At 43.8% G+C, this 25,645-nt stretch overlaps 1 protein-coding gene and 1 long non-coding RNA gene across 3 annotated transcripts; one reads left to right on the top strand and one right to left on the bottom strand.

Moving 5' to 3' along the window:
• Positions 1-403: 403 nt before the first annotated feature.
• Positions 404-23,296, bottom strand: Supv3l1 (Suv3 like RNA helicase). Of its 2 annotated transcripts, none has more exons than XM_005070825.4 (15): positions 22,977-23,296; positions 21,359-21,436; positions 20,701-20,808; positions 18,386-18,500; positions 16,446-16,614; positions 14,481-14,592; positions 12,178-12,255; positions 10,463-10,554; positions 8,421-8,601; positions 8,207-8,300; positions 6,215-6,434; positions 4,831-4,911; positions 3,891-4,067; positions 2,066-2,214; positions 404-1,204 (listed from the first exon to the last, which is right to left on the bottom strand). In XM_005070825.4, exons 1-15 carry the CDS (start codon positions 23,242-23,244, stop codon positions 790-792), a joined length of 2,337 nt encoding a protein of 778 aa, XP_005070882.1. In that variant the 5' UTR covers positions 23,245-23,296; the 3' UTR covers positions 404-789. The 2 variants fall into 2 exon arrangements, with proteins under 2 accessions (XP_005070882.1, XP_012969443.1); XM_013113989.3 differs by lacking the exon at positions 22,977-23,296 and adding an exon at positions 22,609-22,898.
• LOC121134260 lies at positions 23,199-25,645 on the top strand. The gene is made up of 2 exons (XR_005871329.1): positions 23,199-23,753; positions 25,338-25,645. It is a non-coding gene; the product is annotated as an uncharacterized LOC121134260 (long non-coding RNA).

The raw sequence follows: 25,645 nt of genomic DNA, 5'->3' as shown, positions 1-25,645 counted from the left end.
GTTGATGTCTTTAAATTTCTAGCTACATTCTTTTTTTAAAAATATTTTATTTATTATACAATCTTCTGTATGCCAGCAGAGGGCACCAGATCTCATTACAGATGGTTGTAAGCCACCATGTGGTTGCTGGGAATTGAACTCAGGTCCTCTGGAAGACTAGCCAGTGCTCTTAACCACTGAGCCATCTCTCCAGCTCCGTCTAGCTACGTTCTTAACCAGGGCAGATGGAGACCACTATGCAACAGACTGGCCTTTAAACATGGGAGACTGACAGCACCTTCCTTCCTGGAGCTGACTTTCCCCTTCATTTACATGTATGTGAGCTCATTCTACAGTCAGACTGCTTCCACGCTAGCCCACACGCTGTGGCTACAGCAGCACATTAGAGACACAAGTGATGAGCTGTAGTCCATCTTGTTAGTGTGTATTTCCAGCTTCTAGAACATTCTCTGGGAGTGAGCATAATAGACAGCAGCATGTGTTGAAGAATTCCATCCATGACACGACATCCTCAACAACAGGCCTAACAATCTCCCAAACTGATGTGATGTCTCTCAGGGTTTCTGAAACAGCAGTATCTCGTAGCTACTCTACAAAAGGCCATTATGTACACTTTTAGGTAAAACCTTGAAGACACTATTTTAAAGGTTGAAATAAGTAGTTTAGATAGCTTTAGGAATTTACTTTTCTGTGAAAAAAAAGTGCAAGATGGCCACAATCCTATCACAGGCAGTGGATGCCATGTGCATAAGGATTTAAAATTGATTTTTATTTGCAAAATTAAAAAACCTAGTCAGAGCTGGGGTCCTTCTTCTTTCTTCTTGTCCCTGCTCTTTCTTTGCCGAGTTCTGGCCGCTGTGTCAGCCACTCTTTCTGGAGCTGCTTCAGCATGTCTGCAGTGAGGAGTCCTTGCTGCACCAGCCTGGAAGCAAGGGGCAGCTCCTTGGCACTGGGGCTGAGTGGCTCCGCAACTTTACTGCCTGCACTTTTGGTGCCACGTGTCCTTTTTGCTGCACCCTTTAAGGCTCCCGACAAATGTGACTGGTTCCCTAATGGCAAACTCTCCAGATTCAAAAGTCTGCGAGACTCAGAAATTTTAATCAGTTTGGTGATGTTGTGCACTCCATCTTGAATAATGGCATCCAGTTCTTTCTGAAGACCTCGAACAAGGTTGGAGTCTGGGAACATATCCATAAATCTGTAGCTAGGAAAAGACCAAAGAGCATTAGAGCCAACTGTAACAACTACCCACATTCTAGAGCAAAGCTTCTCAACATTAATGCACAAGTTAACAGGCTGGAAGCCTCGTTAAAATGCATGGTCTAGGCTGCTGAGACGGCTCCCCAAGCTTGGTGACCTCAGTTAGTCACAGGGCCACACAAAACATGGAAGAGAATCAACTCCACAAAGTTGGCCTCTGAAACAAAATGCACCTTGGTATGTGCATTTCCCATCTAACCCCCTCATATAAACACACACACCACACACACACACACACACACACACACACACAGACACAGAGAGAGAGAGAGAGAGAGAGAGAGAGAGAGAGAGAGAGAGAGAGAGAGAGAGAGAGAGAGAACAATAATTTTTTAAAATGAGAACCTAAGTGCAGATGGAGCTGAGGTTCTTTACTTCTAAACAGTTCCCAAGGAATACCACTCTTTCACCAGCAAGGGTCCAGTCAACATCCTCATTAGGCTATCATAGGTACTCTTGGAATCTTTTCAGGAAAGAGTATAAACCAAACTCAAGCACCTTCATAGAAAATACAATAGACAGGGCTAGAGAGATGGTTCAGAGGTTAAGAGCACTACCTGATTGTCCAGAGGTCCTGAGATCAATTCCCAGCAACCACATGATGGCTCACAAACACCTGTAATGAGATCTGGTGCCCTCTTCTGGCCTGCAGGCATACACGCAGCCAAAGCACTATACATAATCAATAAATAAATCTTTAAAGAAAATATAATAGAGAGCACCCACCAAATGGTGGTGAAAGAGCAGAAACTAACTGACAAGGGAGTTAGAAAACTAAGAGCACAGAGAGGAAAAGGGTTGGTACCTCAGCCACAGGTAGAGATCAAAGACATCATGGACAGCTTCGAGATCCATGAGGTCTTTAATATTCTTAGGCGGAAGCAGAGGCCACCTGATGTACCGGCGTAACCATGCAAAGGTCAGCGGCTCATTCCTGCTGTACTGCCTGGCAAACTGAGAGGAAAGAACAGAGTTTGGTAACATAACCAGAATCCTCTTACATCTAGTTAGAAAGAAAAAGGAGGTATAAACTGTTTCAAAAGACAAGCTGCTTTCCTTCCTGCTTAATACTTTCCTATGTTTTAAGAAAACATTTAATACTTTGTAAGGGTTTATTTAGTTCAGACAAGGTCTTTTTCAGGCCTGGCTGGCCTCATACTGCTATCTAACCAAGACAGGCTTTGAATTCATTATTCTCTTGTCCCATGTGGGTACTGGGGTTATGGAAGTGTGCCACCATGTTCAGCTTAAAATGTTCATTTCAAATTAAAATGAGCCAGCAAGACTGACTCCTTGGGTAAGGGCACTTATTGATAAACCTAGTAGCCTGAGTTCAGTCCCCAGAAGCCACCATCCTAAGTGGCACCCTAGGCCATCAGCAGACTGAGCTCCTTATAGTTCAGTATGGATGAGGAAAAGCCTCTAGATTTCACAGCTTCCAACAGAAGGCCTAAGCAATGCTGACTTGCACTCTTCCAGGGTCCTCCCTCCCTGGCAGAGGCTCCTGCTCTGTTGGAATTATTGTCTGATGATTGGTGTAAACCGGATCAAGGCCACAGGAAGTAGCTCCAGTCATGTGAGCTGTGCAGTAGCTGAAGACTGCCCCACAACCTCCCCCTTAACCTGGCTCTCCCACCAATGACATTCTTCCAGGAAAATGCCTGAACACAGACCTCTAAGGCACACTGTTAAGGGAAGAGGAAAAAGCAAGCTACAGAATAATTCATTATTACATTTATGGGGAAACACTACAAAACAGAACTGGAATTCCTACAGGTACACGCACACAGGTAATACCATGTGAAATAAACTGTAACAGCAAGTGTTCCAGAGGCCTGAGACTGGGGATGGCAGACAGTTTAACCTTTCTGCAATGAGCTAATTTGGGGTAACAATTATTTGTGTGTTTTCTTTACAATACATAAAAGGAAAATTCAGAAATAAATTGAATTGAAATAGAGCTGGTAAACAGACTGCTAAGGCCTATGATGAAGATGGCGAGAAGTCCAGAGAACCCTGAGTTCAGTGGCATGAGGTGAGCACTCAGGAGGGGGCAGCAGGCACTTAAGGGCCCATGTGGTTCAGTGCTGCTGCCCGTTCTAGAACCCTGTGCTCCTCACAAGTCACAGCACAGCCCAGAACAAATGGTTAAGAAAGAAAGGTGCCAGGTGGTGGTGGCACATGCCTTTAATCCCGGCACTCGGGAGGCAGAGGCAGGAGGATCTTTATGAGTTTGAAGCCAGCCTGGTCTACAGAGTGAGTTCCACAACAGCCTCCAGAGAAACCCTGTCTCCAAAAGCCTAAGCAAACAAACAAATAAATAAACATAAAAAAATAAAAGGAAAGAGACACAGCCCTTACTGTTAAGGAAATGAATACCACTGCCACCACCAAACTCTAGTTCTCTATGTACTTATTTAACTGTGTTTTCTAGCTTTTTCACAGCGACTACCATCCAGGTCCTTCAAAGCAAGGTCATCCTTTAAAAATTACCAACTCTGTTTAAATTTTTGCCGAGTTTCCTAGATTTAGGGTACTCTCAAGTGCGTTCTTTTAGAGGACAAAGTACTGTATGGAGGAAAATGGATCAACCTGGAATAACTCTAAACAGCACCGAGCTAAAGACATACCTGTAACAGTGATGAGCAGACAAAAGGCTGTTTCTTGTTGATGGGGGCAGTGCAGAACACATACCTCACCCGTAGACTTAGTGGAATATGCTGGATCAACTCTGCAGAGAACTTAAAATCATCCATATTGCAGACAAAATACTGCCCATCAACTTGCGCAAAGTCTACAAAAATATCCTGGGGGGAAATACATATGAAATTACTGGACTGCCTGGACGTGAATATCCCACTGGGTATGAAAAAAGAATTTAAATCCACAAAAGACCATCTCTTTAATCTTGCCTCACTGCTCTCTAAAGCTCAGACATTTCTCCCATGGTCTTCCTAACCTGCATTTCTTTTCTTTTGGTTTTTCGAAACAGGGTTTCTCTGTGTAATAGCTCTGGCTGCCCTGGAAGTCACTTTGTAGACCAGCCTGGCATCACACTCACAGACATCTGCCTGCTTCTGCTTCCAGAGTGCTGGGATTAAAGGTATGCACCAACATTGCCCAGATCCAACCAGTATTTCTTTTTGAGACAGAGGCTCACTATGACTCCCCCATCCCTAACTTCCAACTCTAGGGCCTCCAGCTTCAATGTCCTGAGCACTGGGCTTACTAGTGTACACTGATACACCCAGCATTCTCAGACTTTGGAAGTTTTCACCAACGATACAAATTTCATGGATAGCATCGGCCCAAAGACAAACCATCCATTCCTGCCCATGCAGTGAGCCAGGACTGACATGGCATGTCAAGAATTTTTTTTTTTTCCGAGACAAGGTTTCTCTGTGGCTTTGGAGCCTGCCCTGGAACTAGCTCTTGTAGACCAGGCTGGCCTCGAACTCACAGAGACCCGCCTGCCTCTGCCTCCCAAGTGCTGGGATTGAAGGTGTGCGCCACCAACGCCCAGCTTCATGTCAAGAATTTTAGAAGAAAATAATTAAAGTTTCCACCTACAATGAGATTGGACAGCGTTGTCTCAGGGAGATGGTAAGCAAACATTTCAATCTGCTCAGCAGTTGGGTGAAGACCAGCTGCCTGTAGAAATAAGACAAGATGATCATAAGCTGAGTTTTCCCCTCCACTTTTGAATGGGATTTTCTTCTTCTGAAACAATGTCCTAAATTAGGCTAGGTTCTTACCAAATGGGTCCCATGCCAAGAACTTCAGTAATATAGAGAAAAAGACATGACCATGTAAACTATTTACTGCAATTAGAAAAGCTGATAGGATTATTTAATGGAAATGGCAGATTATGCAGCCTTCTGCTATGTTATAGGTAGAGTACTAGGATATATATTCAACAGAGTAACAAAAAGGCCTTCAAGGATGAAACATTTTCCAAACTGCAGTTCTCTCTATTGAGTAAAAATGGACAAGGAAGCCCCAGTTACTTCAACGTGGGTGGCAGAACATAAGAAAACTGGAGATCAGCTGGTTCCATATGCACTGCAGTGCTAAGCAAAGCCCACAGCTAAGTATGAGGATGAGGAGGAAGGCGGGGGAAGAAGGAATCTAAAGGTCTAGAAATAAGGTACACAGGAAGGAAAGAGGGGAGCCATCCAGGAGCCTATCACACCCAAGAACAGAATGTTACCAGCCTCCATCCCATCATCTCACACATAGTTCCCTTTATAGCATCTTACTGACAAATGGAATAAACCACTAATGGGACTTCCTAGAAGCTTAAAATATTACGTTAGCTTGCTTTAAAATATGACCCAATAACCATATACTGAACTCAATCCTGACTTACTTGCAATAGTATAACTCAGTGCTAAGTTTCTTCTCTAGTCAAGCTTCAGTTAGCTCTCCACTTCATGACATGACTCTATGTGCACCCAAACAAGGACAATCAGGCCACCTAACCCTGCTGAATCTGCATCTTTCACTTGTATACAACTCTCTGTCTAAGAGGTATCGACGCCTGTCTACACTAGAGAAAAGTTTATTTACTTTTAAATTACGTTGATGGGACGGTGGGGGAGGGTGTGGGAGAGAGAGAGAGAGAGAGAGAGAGAGAGAGAGAGAGAGAGAGAGAGTGCAGTGTGTGTGTGTGTGTGTGTGTGTGTGTGTGTGTGTGTGTGTGTGTGTGTGTGTGTGTTTAGAAGCTCCCTGAAGCTGGAGTTATAGGTAGTTACGAGCTGCCTGGCATGGGTGCTGGGAACTAATCTCAGGTATTCTGCAAAATCAGGCTGCTGAGCCATCTCTAGCCCCAAGGAGAGCTTTCTTGGTATGGTTTCTCCAGCTCAAGCTGCCCTTCTGTTTCCACGAATTTGAGGCAAGGGACTGGGGAAGGAGTGACTGTCCTGCATGCAGCAGGAGCAGTGTTAAGCCTTACCTGTATAGGATCCACAGGTCTATTCAAAATTTCCTTCAATAAAGTCAAGTCCTCTCGGTACATTGTTGTGACCGCACCCTCTTTAAAGTGTGAGCTGAACCTGCCGGCTCTGCCGGCAATCTGCAGAGCTTGGGAGGTGGTGATTGGCTCTAGTTCTTTCTCTCCCTTTTCATTGATGCTGGGCTTTATAAGGGAGTAAAAAATAATTCTCCTTATGCTCCTGAAATAGAAATAAAAGTGACCCCACAGACTATACACAGCCCTGTCACTTGGGTCATCACAGGTGTGCTCAGCCCAGCTGTCAAAATGGGGCTGGAGAGATGACTCAGCAGTTAAGAGTAATGGTTGTTCCTCCAGAAGACCCTAGAGTTCTATTCCCAGCACCCACATGGCGGCTCACAATCACCTCCAATTGTACCATGCACACAAGTGTTGTGAGGAAATACATTATGCAAATAACCATACACATTAAATAAATTTTTTTTTTTGTCTCTCTACATAGTCCTTGGCTTCTAGGAACTATGTAAAGCAGGCTGGCCTCAAACTCACAGAGCTCCACCTGCTTGTGCCCTCCAAGTGTTGGAATTAAAGTCATGTGCCACCACACCTGGCAATTTTTTTTTCTTAATGAGAAAAGCTGAGGCACTGTGGCAAACCTATAATCTTTGCACTCAGGAAGTAGAGACAGAAAGATTATTGTGTGTTGAGGGCAGAATAGGCTACACAATGATTTCTACGATAGCCTGGCTAATAACATTTTAAAAAAAAAGAGAGAGAGGCTTGTTTCGAATTCTTTTTCTTCATCTTTTGTTTTTTAAGACAGGGTCTCAGTGGCAGTGATGCGCCTTTAATGCCAGCACTCTGGAGGCAGAGGCAGGATCTCTGTGATTGTGAGGCCAGCCTGGTCTACAAATCCAGTTCCAGGACAACCAGGACAAGCCTGACTTGAAAAGTAAAACAAAATAAAACAAGCAGAAACTACCAGGGTCTCATCTGCAGCCTTGGTTGGCTTACAACTCAGTATGAGCCCTCTTGAATTTGTGATCTTCCTACGTAGGCCTATCAGGTGCTAGCTAGGGTTATGGGCAATGTGCTACCATGGCCAGCTCTCAAGCAAAATGTCTGAATAACTGTGTATATTTATTTAAAATCACCATTTGAGAGGGCAAATTGTATGATATTCGAATTATTAAGCTAAAACAAAATGACACCAAAGAAATTGCTCTCATATTATGCCTCAGGTTAGCTGTGCTGAGAACAGCGGCACAGCCCTCAAGTCCCGGGACCTGAGAAGCTCAGGCAGAGACTGTCTGAAACCCAGGAGTCTGAGGCCAATTCGGGCAATGGGGTGATACCAACTGAAGGAAGCACCTGCTACTCTTGCAGAGGACTTGGGTTCCGTTTCCCGGACCTACATGGTAGTTCACAGTAATCTGTAACTCCACTTCTAGAAGTTCTGGCCCATTCATACTGCACACATGTGATGCATGTATATAACATGCAGACAAAACACTCGTGCATAAGATAAAAAAACTTCTAAACCCTCTAAAAAGACAAACTGAGTGGTGGCCAAGAGCTCAAGGTCAGTGGGATCTACATACTAAACTCAAGGCAGGGCAAGCCTGGGCAACCTAGCAAGACAGTCCCAAACGCACATCTAGGTGGCTGCCAAGAACTCTTAGTTTTCTGAGTCAGTCTGGCCACTTTCACTACATAGAGATAATAAGTGCTTCACACTGGAGGCTCTTGGGTTCTGTATCACTAAGAAACCTAAAATAAAGCAAGGGAACAGTTGATTTGCCGTAACAGGGAGCACTCCAAACCTCAATGTCCTGTGATATTCTCTTTTATTTTCTAAACAAGTATAAAAATATAAAACTCAAATCTACATTATCAATTCCATCCTAACCAATTAGAAAACTGAAGAAAAAACAAAACAAACAAAAAACAAACACCCATCATTCCACTGTTTATCAAAAACAAATTACTTACAAATTAAGTCCCATGCCAATTGCATCTGTAGCTACCAGGATTTTGCACGGATCACTGGGGTCATTAAACTTTTTTGCTTGAGCAAGTTTGGTCCCTAGAAGGAATAGTTTATATTAATTCCATTTTTTTTCTTACTATGCTTTCTAAACATATCTTAACCTAAATGACAAATGTAAGTGATTTCACACCAGTCGCAGGATAGGCCAATTATTACCAGGTGGGAGGCTGCCATATATAACAGCAGATTCCAGTCCCCGAATCTCAATCTGTCGGCTCACAGAATAAATATCGTTCTTGCTAAAACACACGATGCAGTCCCCAGGCTGAAGATTATCTAAAGACTCTAGTGCATGATCCAGCACGGAAATGGGGGTAAGCCTTTCATATTTGTGAACCTGCAATGAAGACATACATGCAAAAGTAACACGCTCAGGTCAGTACCAGATCAATGAAAAATTTGTTGGTTAAGCATCAACTTTCAGGAGCACATTGAATCATTCATTTGGATGCTGTGCTACCATCAATTCTTGGCATTGTTAAATTAATGTTACTGTGTCAATTTCCTTAAAGAACTTTTTCACAACAGTATGGCAGCTTCAGAAAGATTACAGACTGATATTTCCGTTTTATGACAGAGTAAACCAGTCCAATAAAACATGAGATCAGATCTTTTCAGCCTTCTGTGGTTTGCTGTAGACAGAGCCCAATGCAGCAAAGTCCAGGATTTCTCCCACTATGTTCTACTCTACCTCCCTCAAAGGACAGCATGAGACTGTTACAGGTTATGTGTTAAAGCACATCCACATTTCTGTAAAAGCTACTCTGCACTGTCAGGTAGATTTAGAATCACCATGGAAACCCATCTCTAGGTGTGCCTTATGAGAGTGTTTACCCAAAGACCCACCTTAAATGTGAGTAACGCCATCCCATGGCTTAGGTTCAGAGAGAATAAAAAGTAAAGTTGGCTGAGCACAAGTGTCAGTAGCTCTCTGCTTCTGACCCTGAAACTGTGAGCCAAAAGAAGCCCTTTGTGGTGACATCTTGTTTGCACAAATAAAGCGCGTCTGAAGATCAATCAGCGGGTGGAGCTTGCCACTAGCTAATAGACAGACAGGAAGTGTGATGGCTGGGACTGGGTAGAGACAGGAAGTGAGATGACTGGGCACAGAAAGGATTCTAGACAGAGAAAATAGGAACTTGATCTCCTTTTGGCTGGGAAGCTGACGAGGTAAGGTGGCTGTGGCTTGCTCCTTCATCTCTCTGATCTTTCAGCTTTCTCCCCTATATGTGACTCTGGACTTTTATTATGAAGACCTGTGAGAACTCACGTTACAGCCTTTCCTTCCTTCACTCAACTACTTCAGCTGTTTGTCACAGCAATGAGAAAAGTAACAGATACAACTTTACTATCTTATTAAGGAATTCTCAATTCTGGGTAGTTTCTAAAGGAAACCAATTTCTTCCTACTCTACATGCAAAATAGATAGAAACTAGATCTGGCAATTACATAAATAACAAAGGCCCCAGTGTGTGATACAGAGGACTGAGAACACTACAGACCTAGGCTGAGCCTCAAATTCAATAGTCTGACTTACTTAGCCCTAAAGAGACTTAAACCCATGAGCTGTGAATGAAGCTCCATAGCCTGGCACTCATAAAGCCCTTGGTCCGATTCCCAGCACCACAAGTAAGTAAACAAACATATCTAGCTCAACCCTCCAAAGATTTTTATGACCCTGGAAGCTGAGTGTGATAGTAAATGTCTATAAACCCAGCACTCCGGAGGCTAAGGCAGGAGATTGCCATGAATTTAAGGCCAGCCTGGGGTACACAGTGAGACCATATCTCAAAAGCAAAAACAAACAAACAATGAAATAACCTCATCCCTCAAAACAAACAAGTTATTTTATGAAGATAAAGAATCTCCCACACTCTTGGAAGACATAGCGGGTCAAGGCTTCTCCACCAGAACTTCACATGCAGCTTAACCATATGTATGAGCCAGTCAGCTATAAGAAAATAAAGATTTCCTTTTTGCTAAGCTCTGTTTTCAATTTTTCTTTAAAAAATACTTTAGACTGCATAAAAATAAGGGGTCTCCTTATGCTAACTTCACATACATTGTGGCACTTGCTCACTGTGTGCTTGATACATAGGTAAGTTCTGATTTTGCAAGTCTAGAGCTTGTAAGGAGCCAGTAGACAGTACCTAGCATCTGTGACACAGCCCTTGAGAAAGCAGCCCACAGTCTCTTACCTCTACCTCCTCACCAGTTGTGTACAGAAGCTCAGTGACCAGGTCAATAGCAGCAGATTCTCCACACAAATGGACTTCTTCCGCACAGAGTCCTGTAAATGTATATAGGGATTTACATTGCTGTTTTACTCCTAATGGCATTGTGACTCTGTCCAATGTTTTCAGACTCTCTGATCCAAGCCTTCTTTGAATGGGCAAAGACAGAGCCAGTTTTATAAATTTACAGGCTTTAGATTGCTCCAAACGAAGCCAACAGCTTTGTAGGGTTGGCACTCTGATGCTTAATGATACGTGTTACTCCTAGGCCTGTGTTCAAGCCAGAACTCCATGGAAGCTGAGGTGCTTCAAGGAGTGGTATAGGGACTAGTGAGCAAAAATAGCTCTGAGTTCCATAGCTCCGAGCAGACCTACTTTCACCTACCGTCTAACAGGCAAACTCAGGGTGCACTGTTTGTTTTCAATCTGAAAATGCCTGTCCTACAATGTGCTAGGTCAAAACTCATTCCAAGCCACGTGTGGTGGGACTACCCTATAACCCTAACACTTCACAGGCTGAGGCAGGAGGACCTGAAGTTCAAAGTCAGCCTGGGCTACAGAGTGGAAAAAAAAATCAGAAAATTCACTTTAAAAAATCAGGCAATACACCAGGCATGGTGGTGCACACCTTTAATCCCAGCACTTAAGAGGCAGAGGCAGGCGGATCTCTGTGAGTTCGAGGCCAGCCTGGACTACAGAGCGAGTTCCAGGACAGCCTCCAAAACTACAGAGAAACCCTGTCTCGAAAAATAAAAAAAAATTAAAAAATTAAAAAAAAAGAGGCAGAGGCAGATGGATCTCTGTGAATTTGAGGCTAACCTGATCTACAAAGTGAGTTCCAAAATAGTAAGGGCTACACAGGGAAACTAACTAAAAAACAAAACACCACCACCAACAAAAAAAATCAGGCAATACATATTCTTTCATGCCTGTGAACCTAAAGAATTCAATTTCTAGGACCCCATCCTATAAAACAAAAACAAATCAAAAGTAGAAAGCTACATGTATCAATAATCCTGGTGATGAGAAAAATGTTCAGTACCATGAAACAAATTTCAGTGGACAATACACAGACATACTCATCTACCGAATATGAAACAACAGAACTAGAAAAAAGTAAACACAAAGTTCTAAGTCCTTTGAAAAAACTGAAATGAACTGTATCAAGACATTAACAGTGACTGTAAATATGGCAAGACAAGCTTTCTTTCCTTTTCCTTAAGGTAGCCTAAGCTGTCCTTGAATTTGCTGTATAGTCCACAATGATCCTTTCAACTCCTGCTGGTCCTCCTCCCAAGTGCTGGGATAACAGGAGTGACCTATCATACCCAGCTTATGTAATTCTGGGAATCAGACCCAGGGCTTCATGCATGGCCTGATGGCAGGCACTCCACAAATGAACTACATCCCCAACCTCAATCTTCAACTGTTTTGGGGGCTAAGGATTAAACTCAGGGTATTCCCATGCTAGGAGAGTGCTCTACCATCGAGCTATATTCTCAGAGATTCAAACATTTCTGCTTTAGTTATTTGGTTGTGTTAATTTTATAACTCACAAAACCATGATTTTTTTCATTCTTAGAATATTTAAATAATATAAAAGAATATCTCCATGATTTTCTGATTAACTTTTCTCAAAAAGAGAGGCAGCAGCTGGTGGAAACAGTAAGAACACTCACCCAGCAGCGCTCTGGTCCAGGCCCATCCTCTGCCCAAGTCTCTAATCATCTGAATTTCATCAATCACGGCCACTTCATCTTAAAACAAAAGGGTCACCATGAGCAATAAAGCCACTTAAACTGCAACACCAGCCGCGGCCCCCCCCCGCACCAGCATCATCCCCATGGCGCACTGGGTGCACCTTTTCTAGCTGGCTTGTTCTAAGAGGTTTGTTCTTCTTAAGAAACCTACGAGGTTATCTCCATTTGACAGGAAAGTAAGTGGAGGCCTAGAGAAGTTAGACAGTTTGTGTAGAGATAATATTCAAACCCAAGCCACTCAGCTCTCAAGACCACACTCTGAGCCACTCTCCTCCACTGTCTCCATCTGTCCCATTCTCTACCACCTCAGACACACTCTGCTAACTCCCGCTAATAGGAATGAGCACATCAGTCTGGAGACAGTTTGATGGGTAACAGAGGTGATCTGACACCCTCTTCTAAACTCTAAAGGTACATGTGTGCACATGTACACACACACACACACACACACACACCTTACTGCAGCATGGTAGCACAGGTCTTCAATCCAGCAGTAGAAAGACAAAGACAAGTAGAACTCTATGAGGCTAAGAGGAGCCAGATACATACAGCAAGTTCCAGGTCAGTCAAGGTTACATAGTTTCAAAAAAACAAACACACAAACACACAAACCTCCATATCCACACAGTGGCAAAGGAGAAGACAGGCACCTCTGCTTCAGGAGAGGAGTGGAGAGCCTTTCAGTGACTCAGGAAGCTTTCCCTGAGACAGCTCTCCAGAGCAGCAAGTGCCCTGGATGGAGGAACTCCTCAGGCCCTGAGGGCTCTGCCCATGCTTGAGGGTTTTAAGTCCATCATCATGGAGAGCAAAAGCAGCACCCGGCTTCTTTCCTCATCCCAAATACTTCTAACCATGCTCCACTGTTTCTGTAAGTCACACTTTCATTTCCTAACCCACCAAAAAGCTAATTTATATTGAAAACCAGATTAAAAATTATTCATCACACCAGGTGGTGGTGGCACTTTTAATCCCAGGGCTGGGGAGGCAGAGGCAGGCAGATCTCTGTGAGTTCAAGACCAGCCTGGTCTACAAGACCGAGTTCCAGGACAACCTCCGAAGCCACAGAGAAACCCTGTCTCAAAAAAACGCCACAAAACAAAACAAAACAAAAATTACTCATCACATCAAGACATACGAACAGGCTAAAAAGCAGGAAATTTGTGTGTGCCATTTGCGTTGTTATAGTGTACGACTTTTCAAACACACGGAAAAAATGCAAAACTATTTCATTAGAAGGTTGATTTTATATTTTTGGTTGTGAGCCTAGCCTTTAACGGCTGAGCCATCTCTCCAACCCTAGAAGGTTGATTTTAAATAGAAAAGCAAGCTGTTAGTGAAAAACCCTATGACCCTCACTATAACATATCCACCTAAGTGCCTACCCTACTAGAACACATAACAAAATCTGAATTCTAGCACAAAGTCAAGAAAATATGTACCACTGGTTAATTAAACGTCACTGTTTGGGGACAGATGGGATTAAAATATTACATATGCTGGGAGGCAGAGACAGGTGAATCTCTGTGAGTTCATGGCCAGCCTTGTCTACAAAGCAATTCCAGGTCAGCCAGTGCTGTTAGACATAGAAACCCTGTCTCGAAAAACAAAAAACATTATATATATATATATATTTGTTTTTTTTTGTTTGCTCATACTTTAGTGTCTTAAAAATGAAGCCAGAAGTTCATTAATGCACTATGTATAATACAGACTTTTTCAGCACTGAGGATGGAACACAGGGCCTTGTACTTGCTAGGCAAGTGCTCTATCACTGAACTATATTCTGGACCCATGGCAAAATTTAAACAACCAAACTATTCCTTAATAGGGAAAATGAAGAATCTTTGTCTTAAAGAACATTATGTAACAGTTTAAATGGACAAACCTCAAATGTATATAATACAACCAGACTACCTTGGCCTTTTTTTTTTTTTTAACAAGGTCTCAATGTAGCCCTGGCTGTCCTGGAACTCATTATGCAGACCAGGCTGTCCTGGAATTCAGAGACCCATCTGCCTCTGCCTAAGTGCTGGGATTAAAGCACTGGGATTAGATTCCATCCAAAACAAAGGACAACAAGCATTCAGAAGCAAGCATGACAAAGTATACTGTAAAGCACCCAGTACTTAGTGTACTATTTTCTTCTAGATTTTTAATTTTCATCATAAAGCCCTGTACAGAAAAATCTCTAAATCCTAGTTTTCCAAACAGCATATACGTACAAGGAGTTGTAACACTGCACATCTCCACAGTGCAGGAGACATGGGTGGCTTGTTTCCCATCAGGCTCAACTGTCTGCCGCTCTTCACCTGTCACCAAATCACAGGGTACACCCTGGAATGAGGAAAAAAAACAACAGACTTATCTCTGACTTGAAAATGGTAACAAAAAGTAGCCAAGAGTGTTTAAAAGGATTCATTCCATTACTATCAAACTTATTCAAATAGCTGAACATAATAATTGTATTTTTTTTTACGTACACACACACATACACACACACACAGCCACTCTGTTGTACAACTTAGTTAAATTTGGAGAAACGTCCAATCAGAAGAACCCTCAGCAGAGAATCAATAGTGATTCCTGTTTTTTGAGTCAGTCTCATGTAGCCCAGGCTGGCCTCACACTCATTATGTAACCAGCTATGATTTGAACTCCTGACCCCCCTGCCTCCAACTTCCAAGTACTGGTATTATAGGCATGCACCAAGGCTCCCAGCTAATAATTCTGGCTCTGGCTCTGCTTGTTTCCTTCTGCTGCAGTAGGCAGTGAATCCAGGGCTTTGCTCAAGCCAGGCAGGTGCTGCCCCACTCTGTACATCTCAGCACTAACGGAGTTAGTGAAGTGTTTCTACGCTCAAGAACAACACTATGACTGAAGCTTGAGAATAAAAAGGCCTCTCTGTTTACCTCCCCCAGAAGAAACATCAGTGGTATGGTACACTGGGGTCCTCAACTACTCTAGACAGGACTGCAGAGTTCTCCAGAATAAAGGATGTTTTGTGCTCAACCTGAGAAAGTCTAGTCAACAAGTAACCTATGGTATTTAAAAAACAAAAAGGCTCCAGGAGACAAAGACAGAATGAGGAATTCTGAAATTAATGTAAAGTAGAAAAATGGCCACATAATGTGAGGACTTAGATGGGATCTTAGGAAGGACCAGGGAGATTACTGCTTGAGAACTGACACAGAAAAATATTAAAGGCACTTTATTTTTTCTTATGCATATGTACGTAGTACCCATAGAGGTGGGAAGGTGTTGGACCCCTCGGAGCTGGGGTTCCAGGCACCTTGTGAGCTACCCTACATGGGTCCTTTGCAAGAGCAGCAAGCACTCTTAATCAGTGAAGTCATTTCTTCAGTCCAACAAAACATCCCTTTAGATAAATATTTTATAGTTATGCTAATGAAAAAACAAAATACCAACCAGATCTTTGTTCTGAAAATCCAAATATATGGATAAAGTATTATGCATACCAAAAAAAGTAATCTTTTTTTAAAATGCAGAATATAATTCATGTCATACACTAAGACAATGAAAAGTGGCCCATTTAGTGAGACAATGCTCAGACCAAAGGACTTCAGTCCGGTTTGAAACCGTGGCTCCAGTGCTGATCAGTAGGTTCAGTGCAGAGCATCAAAGTCTCATCCAAAACACTGGGAAGTAAACATTCTGGGGAGAAGCCATGGAGCACTTCAGAGGGAGTCTCAACTGAATGATTGTTTCTTTCTTGAAAAAGTAAAAAAAAATAAAGCACTTGAAGTGTGACAGTGGGGTCCTCATCTTTTACTGCAATTCTCTCTACATAAAATACCCAGTGATAGTTAGTCTCCTTCTCTGTACTAAGTGTTCTTTGATGGTCTCTTGGTTTTCTGAGACAGGGGCTCCCTATGCAGCCCAGACTTGCCTCCTGCCTCCACATTCCAAGTGCTGGGATCACAGGCCTTCCTTGTCTCACTTTGTCTCGGAACTAAGGATACAGCACACTGGTGACATGTCAGAGTCCAGCATCTCTTCCTCCCAAAGCTGTGTGGGGCGCCATCACCTCTTACAGCTGACGGCTTCTCAGTATGCTCCAGGTCTTTTCTGTCACCAGTGAATTACAATGTACTTTTCCCCACCTCCACCTTCATCCCCACAAAGGAAAATCATCAAGAAAATGAGGAAATAGATGGCAATTCACTAACAGCAGCATTACTCTTCTCAAAGATCTCGTGGGCCAGCAGTTTCAAAGGGCCACAGTACACTCCAGATTTCGCTGACAGGTATCTCTGGATTGCATGGTAAGTCTTCCCACTGTTGGTGGGGCCTGAGTGGAATATTATCTTCCGCTGTATGGCTCTGGCTTCTGGGTACCTAAAACATGAGGAGGTAAAGAGTTTAATTCTATTAACTTCATATTCCATTCTAGCAGACAAGTCTCTGAAAACTCAATGAAGGGATGTACAACCCCGTTAAAAAAACAAAATGCCCAAGAAATGGCCCTTACTAGAGGACAGAAAGCTCAAATGCAAGTGAATGTTTTAGATATCTCAAGGTTCTGAAAATGAATTTAAACTGGTCACATAAATATGCTTACATCGTTCCCACAACTCTGAACATAGGCAGATTGCCCCAAGCCTTATAATTTCAGTATTTATAACTGTACTAACTGAGCCTCTGCTTCTGTCACGTGGACTGACTGGTGAGGAGACGTACCCTACCACCATATGCAAACACAAAACTGGGCAAAATACTGCAGCAGCTCTTTGGGACAGAGACAGCAGGCAGTGAGGACTAGACCCTTGATGGGAGGGAGCACTGCAGATGATCTCATTACACCCCAGCAGGACCCAGATGGAACTCAAGCAAAGGACAACAGTTGCCCTGAACAAGCAGGAAATCAGACTTAGAGCTGCTCAGTAGCTGGAACTTTTTTTAAGACAGGGTTTTGTCCAGGCAGTGGTAGCACACACCTTTAATGTCAGTGCTCGGGAGGCAGAGGCAGGCAGATTTCTGTGAGTTCGAGACCTGGTGTACAAAGTGAATTCCAGAACAGGCTCCAAAGTTACACAGAGAAACTCCATCTTGGAAAACAAAACAAAACAAAAAAGACAGGGTTTCATGTAGCCTAGGTTGGCCTCCAACTTGCTATATAGCCAAGAATGAATGATTTTTTTCTTTCTTTTTTCTCCTTACTTTTTTTGGGACTGGGTCTGTCTATGTAGCTCTGGCTATCCTGGAACACTCTATGTAGGCCAGACTGGCCTCAAACTCAAGAGATCCTCCTTCCTGTTTCCTGAGTGTTGGAACTAAAGGTGTGCATCACTATGACCAACAACTTTGAATTCACAACTCCCTGTCTCTAGCTCCCAAATGCCGAGATTGCAAGCATGTACCACCACACCTGGCTTTATGCAGTGCTGGGAATCAAGTCTGGAGCTTTGTCCCTGCTAGACAAACAACCTAGCAACTGAGCAAAATCTCTAATCTGGATTGAAGCATCTGGAGTTTCAATGGCAGAATGTCAGAGGGCAGAAAAGATGAAGAGTGGGAGCCCTGAAGTCACCATGTATAGAAGGGGGGGCTGTCTGTGGGGTTTTGGACTAGAAGTATGTAAGCTGAGAACTGGCAGGATTTGAGTGGAGTGACTCAAAGGTATCACAGTGCTAAGAGATGCTGCAGCTCCAGCCGTAGGGAAAGAACTATTAAGATTCAGGCAGTCAGCTAAGGCATTAGGAGTACAATGAAAAGCAATTATTCCCCCCTCAGACAGGGTTTTTCTGTATTGCTTTGGAGCCTGTCCTGGAACTCGCTCTGTAGACCAGGCTGGTCTTGAACTCACAGAGATCCACCTGCTTCTGCCTCCTGTGTGCTGGGATTAAAGGCGTGCGCCACCAATGCCTGGCCAATGTAGAACAATTTTGCAAAAGAAACTTTATCTGAAATCGGTCCTAAGAAAAAGTTAACTCAAGCTTTATCAGGACAAAAGGGACATACCAATAATATGTCTTACAGAATTAATTCCTTTGTTATTTTGTTTTCAGGGAAAACAAAATATAGACTCTATAATTTATTATAAAATACAAGTATCAATATTAGTTTCTCCAAATTAGGAAATGCTGTATCAGTAAACACAAGAACTAACCAGTTGGGTGGTATCCTCAAGTCACTGATTTTACGGAGATCTTCCTTGCATTCCAATACGGGAAATATCTGTTTGGCATGTCTCAAGAAAAATGGAAATAAATCGTCCACGTGAGCTGTAAAACAGCACAGTACATTAGCAGGATCGCTCTGCATCAATACTCAAAACCCAACCTCAAACTTGCACTCCTCCCACTTCAGACCCCCCACTGCTAAGGAAACCATTTCTTCTTTTCTTCTTTTTTTCTTTTGAGACAGGGTTTCCCTCTGTAGCTCTGGCACCTGTCCTGGCACTCACTCAGTAGACCAGATTGGCCTGAAACTCACATATATCCACCAGTCTCTGCCTCTCAAGTGCTGGCACTAAAGGTGTGCTCCACCATGCCCATTGGAAAACAATTCTTTTGAGTGAGCCCTGGAGCAAGAGCACCTTTCTTTGGGACAGCATTTTCTATTCCTTCCTTCTCCAAACTCCACTCACATCTTTGGCCAAACAAAAAACTAGCTGCCAACTACCATGCTCAACAATCCAGTATAAATAAGCAAAGGTTAAAACAGTGGGGAATTAAACTAAAAATAAAGAGCATGGCCAGGTGGTGGTGGCACACACCTTTAATCGCAGCATGTGGGAGGCAGAGGCAGGCGGATCTCTATGAGTTCAAGGCCAGCCTGGTCTACAGAGAAACCCTGTCTCAGAAAAACAAAACAAAGAAACACACGAAAAGGACCTGGACATACATTAGAGAGATTTGAACTTTTCTTTTTTTGAAATGTTTTGGGTAGAATGGCCGTTGGAGCTTCAAGCCAAGGCTCTGTACATGCTAAGGCCATGATCAACCCTGAGCTACACTTCCACCCCAGCTCAGTGGCTTTTGTTTGTTTAATTTCAAAGACCAAAGAAAACCAAGTCAGTTTCTCCACACCTTAGTGGCCCTGACAGGAAAGTACAGTGTGTCCCATTTGGCTATGTATCAGGTTCTCTCTCAGTGCCTGGCACAAGCTAAAAGTCTAAGCATTAAATGCATTTAACACTATAATTAAGACACCAAGACACTCATGGAAATCAAAAAACTTGGTTTCTACTTTGTTTTTGTTTTAAGACAGGGCCCAGGCTGGCCTGGGACTCAAAGAGATCCCGATCCCACCTCAACCTTCAGAGGGATAAGACTAGAGAGCCATCATACCTAGTGTTTGTTTTCTTTTGGGACAAGAACTTTATGGAGGAGAAAGCAGCGGTGGCAGAAACAGATGGAAGAGCCACGCGCTATTCTATTGGTGCAACAATTCCACTCATGGTGCTGTGATCCCAACAGAGAGCGGAGGATGATGGCTCAAAGACAGTCTATGCATGACTTACTGAGGGATTTGATGTGAAGGCACAGTGACCCATGAGGACTCCTATTGACTGCAGTGACTTACAGAGTACATTGCCAGGACCTATTCTAAAACAAGGAAGCCCTGACAGAGAAATAAACATGAATAGGAAGTAACAGAAAGCACAGTCTCCAATAGTCTTAAGATTCTCAGGGCTTAAGAGATGTCTCAGTGCATACAAGTGTTCACAGTACAAGCATGAGGACCTAAGTACAGACCCCAGCACACATCTACAAAGCTGGGCAAGGCTGTCAGCACATCTTTAACCCCAGCTCTGGAAGGGGAAGGGAGACAGGAGGATTGCTGAGGCTTGCCAGCCACCAGTCCAGCTCTAGGTTTAGTGAGAGCCAGTGATAGGCTGGACCCTATTGCCGTCCTCTAGTCTCTGATTGAGTACCCAAAGGAGCATAGTTTTACATACACACACACACACACACACACACACACACACACACACACACACACACACAATCATTCATTTAAAACTTCCTCTCAGTGGGCTGGAGCAATGGCTCCATGGTTAAAAATACTGTGGTTGCTCTTCCAAGTTCAATTCTCAGGTCCCACATAGCAGCTCACAATCTTCCACAACTCCAGTTCTGGGGGATCTGATACCTTTCTCTGGCCTCTGCAGGCACCACGTGCACGTAGAGCACAGACACATGTGCACGCATAACACCCATACACATAAAAACAATTTTTAAAAATCCTCTAAGCAGGTCAAGGACATAGCTCAGCAAGGAAAGGTACTGCCATACAATCTCAGGAACCTACAGCCGGGGAAAGAGAGCAGATTCCCAAAAGCTGTCCTCTGATCTCCAACCAAACGAGTGCCATGGCATACACACATGCTTCTCTCCTCTCCTTCCCCTCAACTTAACTCCCTCCTCCCTTTCTCACACACACAAAATATTTTTTTTAAAGAATTCTCTAAGCACTTGCCTGCACTGAAGCAGATGTCATTCAAGACAATGTGAATGTCCACATCCAGAGAATGAGATTGCATAATGTAATTTCTGAAGCTTATGAAAGCCTGGTGGAAAAGACGGGCTGTGGAAAACACAAAATCAAAGCATACAAGACTTAGTCTTTATTTCCGCTCTCAATATCAAAACATACACACCACAGCAAGCTCCAAGCGCCTATTAACGTTTGGGTAGCACAGCTGGTTTCTTACAAGCTGGGCTAAAACTGAAACTAAACAGGACACTGAAGCAGGCTAAGCATGCATTGTGCAGTCTGGCTTGCAAGGTGGGATTGTGGGCCCCAGAAGGCAAGGAGAGAGACTTTTCTTCAGACTACAAGGATGTACTATATGTAACAAAGTACAAAGTAAAATGTAACAACTCTTTAAAGATGTTATTGGCAGAGCTGGAGAGATAGCTCAGTGGTTAAGTACACCAGCAGCTCTTCCAGGGAAACAAGACTCCATTCTCAATACCCACACAGTGGCCCACAAACATCTCTAACTCCAATTCCAAGGTATCCAATACCCTCTTCCATGCATGAAAGTGGTGCATAGCTATATATACAGATGAAATACACACATAAAACGATAAAAAATAATTAAAAATAAATGTTAAAAAGTTGTTGGCCTTACCATCAAGTCCATAGTCAGCACTCAGTTTCTGAATTTCTTGCCTCTTATAAAACTTGTCTAAGATTTTCTTTACTTCGTCTAAAAGAGAAATAGAAAAGTTTAACATTTGTTTCCCAATTTAGACACATCTACAAAAGCAAAAGGAATGTGAAATCATGAAAAGGCAACAGCCTCAGGAAGGCTGCAAGAACGTGAAGCTTTGAGTTGATCCCTCTGGGTGAGTTAATGTGCAATGGGGTGTAAGGAAAATGACAGAGTAAAACAACACAACTTCCTTGCAACACCACAGACACAAGGAGAGAGCCAACTCCACAGAGTGGTCTTCTAACCTCCACTTCTGCCCAAAGCTCCCAGAGTAGCCATCACTTCCAAGAAGAGGTGAACCTCACTGCTAGCAATAGTGTCAGTCATGGTGGTCTGAGAACAGTCTGGGCTTTTTGTTGTTTTGTTTCTTGAGACAGGGTTTCTCTTTATTGCTTTGGAGCCTGTCATAGAAGTCGCTCTGTAGACCAGGCTGGCCTCGAACTCACAGAGATCCACCTGCCTCTGCCTCCTAAGTGCTGGGATTAAAGACATGTGCCACCAACACAGCCTAGGCTTCTTTTGAGGATGGAAAAGGTGGAGGGAGAGGAAGGGGAAAGGAGTACTATTTTGTTGATTACAGTACTGGGAAATTAACTTAGGGTTTGCACTTGCATGGCAAGCGCTGTATCCCAGGGGTATATCCTCAAGCTCATTTAAAAACAAACAAACAAAAACCTTAATTTTGAAATAGGATCTCTTTAAGTTGCCCTAGCTGGTTTGGAACTCACTCTGTAGCTCAGGATGGCACTGAACTTGTCATCCCTCTGCCTCAGACTCCCAAAATGAAGTCTATATTTCAAAGTCATAATAGGAAGCATCAATTTTGCTTATTAAAGCCAGCTGCCTAAAGGTCGATCCTGGACAGGTCGTGTCTAGAAGACCTGTGGTATTCCTTCAATCTCCAAGAATGTCATTTGGTTGGAGGAAACCTTCCACCCTCCTAATCATACAGTGCCATCTATATAATCTGAAACCCCGTCCCACTGAAAACACTTACTCTTTTGTCAAACTCTTCCAAACCTAGTTGGTAGGACAAAACCCACTGACCCCCAGTGATACTAAGTGCCCCCCCCTTCATCTCTGGAACTTGAGACGGTAGGGAAGTCTATTACTTTTGTCAAGGACACTTTTATCAACTTCTATCTTGGATTTACATGCCGATCTACCTCGTGGGAGAGTACATTTATTGAGAAATCGGGATGAGATTCGTCGTCTTGGCAACAATACGGCATCTTAACTTTGTTAGACATCCGCATCCAGTCAATGGCAAAGAATTCTGAAAGTCCTCACTGTCACCCGTTCACGCTCTCTGAGGATCCGAGAACAAGCGGCGCACCATTTAAAGAACAAAATTCTTTCTTAACTCTCTCAATCCAAGAGACAGAGTTTAACCACTCCGAGGAGGGACGGGAAGGGTCAGTGTCCCTATAAAGGGAGTTAAAAATGAACTGGTTCCGAGTGCTGAGGGCGCCAGAAAGGAGCACAGACTCGAGCATCAGACCCTGCCGCTTCGCCGGGCGGCTCCAACACTCACTCTTGTCGAGAGGCCTAGTGAGCTCGGCACCCACGTCGCCGTCGGCACTGGGACCCTGAGGCTTCACTGTCAGAGGCACGAACAAGGACGTGTTCGGAGCTTTGGAGCCACCAGAGGCAGAGGAGGCGGCCAGGCAGGGAACGCGTCCTGGAGCCCCGGGGAAAGGCCCCACGGAGGCGCGAAGGGCAGAGCAGGTGGCCGCCCGGGACCCAGCCCCGCGCCCCGGCGGGAGCCGAGCCCACAGCAGGGCACACCGAGTTAAGGACATCGAGGCCGCGGCTCTACCCCGAGCCGGGAGAAGCCCGGCGACTGGGCGCCGAACAGTGACGCGCGCCGGCGCCCGCAGAGCGAAAGGACCCAGAGCGGGCGCAGGACTGTCCCAGTGCACGCCTGACCGTAAAGGCGATGTAAGGGCAGGAAGCTCGCTCTCTTCACGGAAGAATGACGTCTGTAAGGTATACTGGAGGAAACGAGATCCCATTCTCTCAGTCTTTCTGCGGCAATTGGCAGCAGCTTTCTCTAAAGAAGGAAAAATAATCAGGCATCTTTAGGGACGCCACATATGAGCCGAGGGGAACCTTGCAAGAGTCGTCATGTGACCAAACTGGCCACTACAGTGAGCCAGCATCCAGTAGCACGTGGTTTTAAGCGCTAAAGTCCATTTCCAAGAAAATTGGTGCTTTATTATCCTTAGTTTCCTGGTAGGATAATGTTGGAGGTTAGAGCTTGACCGGTTACAGATCAAGACGGTTTGCAGAGAAATTTCGTCGTACGACAGTAAGTAAAGTCCTTGTGTGACATGTGCGTCCCTCCGTGCTAGGACTCGATGATGGAACCATGAGCATGCTAGACATTTGCTCCACCACGGAGCTACAGGACATACACATTAATGTGAGCAGCTTGTACTCCTCACAACTCGAAAGTCAGAACAAGGCAAAAGTAAGCAACCGTGTACATGCTTAAAGATTAATCTCGTTAGCTGGATAGTTTCCTCCCAAGACTGAAACATACTAAATTCAAAACAAACGGTCAGATGTTCCTCACACTCCCTCATTCCTACATTACGATCTTGTAACTTTGAGGGGCATGTTATAGATATCATCTTATGTCAAATGATTCTAGGAACAGTTTGCTAAGTGTTTTTGATTTACAAGGTAACGTTAGGGATTTACGGAGAGGTCCTTTATGTTCGGTTGTGACCTCCAGCTCACCCCTGCATGATCCGGAAAGCCCCATTCCTGTCTCTCTCCAAACTCCGCTCACTCAGCATCTCCGAACGCAGAAAAGGCGCCAAAAAGTCCAGTTCCCAATTCTTGGCAACTTTGTCTCCTGAAGTTGCCAGCGGCGCCAAGTTCCCCCTAAAGTACTCAGTTTTTGACCATACTGGACAAAAACTCAGCTTGTGGCGGACACACCATCACCACTTGCCTACAACTTGCTTTCATTTGTGGGCGCCGGCTTTTCTGGCCTCGATTTCTGGGACTGGAGAACCCACCAAGGAGTTGCTTTGATTAAATAAACCAGTTAGACTTTTTCAGTTTGGCGTGATCTGGCTTACTACATCGGCGGAGAAACCTATTCAGGGGGTGGGGGATGGGGTAGAAAATCTATTACTTTACACTCATTCCTGGTCTGACTTTGGTGATTATGGTACCCATTAAATAATGCAAGTATGTATTATTCTAACGGACTAACAGCAAGTTAAGGTAGTAATTTCCAAAGCTATAACGAGATTTCTGTAGATTTAAAAGCAAACAAGAGGCATGGAGAAATAAATGATAAGTATAGTCTAGTCCGAAGACAAATGTTAAGTAAATGGTCTAGAAGTCAGGTTGCTGTTAAACCTGATATTCAGGAGAAAAGACCCACGATTGTCCAATTAAAGCGAGATAGCTGTATTTGGGGGCTCACCCTAGACTGGCCAGTCAGCTGCCTCACCCTAAATCAAGTTGGAATTTAAGAAAGCAGGCCCTGCTTACCTATAATCCCCTCTTATAGGAGAGAGTTAAGTTGTTCACAGGGGTGGGCAGTTATACATTGTTAAAAGGATACAGTGAAAAGGGAAGGAACAAAGGCAAGAATATACATAAGGGAATGGGGTTACAAGCAGTCAGATCAGTATTGAGCAAGACAACTTACAAATAAAAGGGAGCCTAACAAGCAGATTACCCTTTATTAGAATAGAACAATGAAGGGCAACAATCTCAGCAGGATCGGAGACTATGCTCCAAGTTGTGTGTGTGGGGGGGGGGGATTGAGGTTTTTATATAGGGCAGAAAAGGGATTAGGGTGTAAATTCCATCTACAGATCTGTGCTGCTCTAACAGAGGTTCTTATCAATATGTTGACTTCCTTTCCCAGCTCCAGACTGCCTGCAGATGTTATCAATATGTCAACTTTCTTGTATGGAGTTTCTCACCTTGCCTGAAGCTTTCAGGTCATTAACCCTTCAGCCCTGACACCCTCCGCCCCATACACACACAACTGACCCCCAGACCTCCACTTCCTATCTTGCTTGACAGAACAAAGAGTTTTCTCCTTCCTTGCAGGGAAATGATGCTTGTTTTTGTCTCTGTAAACCATATTTTCTTACATGGGTCTGAGAGTTCTTTGTGGCAGAAGCATACTCTTAGTTGCTTAAATAAAGGACTCTCTCGCTTGGCCTTCTA

Source organism: Mesocricetus auratus, unplaced genomic scaffold (genome assembly GCF_017639785.1).
Source record: "Mesocricetus auratus isolate SY011 unplaced genomic scaffold, BCM_Maur_2.0 Super-Scaffold_100027, whole genome shotgun sequence".
In the NCBI taxonomy this organism is placed as follows: domain Eukaryota; kingdom Metazoa; phylum Chordata; class Mammalia; order Rodentia; family Cricetidae; genus Mesocricetus; species Mesocricetus auratus.
The sequence above is the reverse complement of the archived record's forward strand: the minus strand, read 5'-3'. Positions and strand labels throughout refer to the sequence as shown.

Excerpts from the sequence above, each read along its gene's own strand:
- Supv3l1 (XM_005070825.4), bottom strand. The coding sequence starts at position 23,244 with ATGTCCTTAACTCGGTGTGCCCTGCTGTGGGCTCGGCTCCCGCCGGGG. Across the intron at positions 20,809-21,358 it reads TGCTGACTATGGACTTGATG|CCCGTCTTTTCCACCAGGCT; the intron begins GTAAGGCCAACA and ends TGTTTTCCACAG. Across the intron at positions 6,435-8,206 it reads ATTGGCATGGGACTTAATTT|GAGCATAAGGAGAATTATTT; the intron begins GTAAGTAATTTG and ends TTTCTATTTCAG.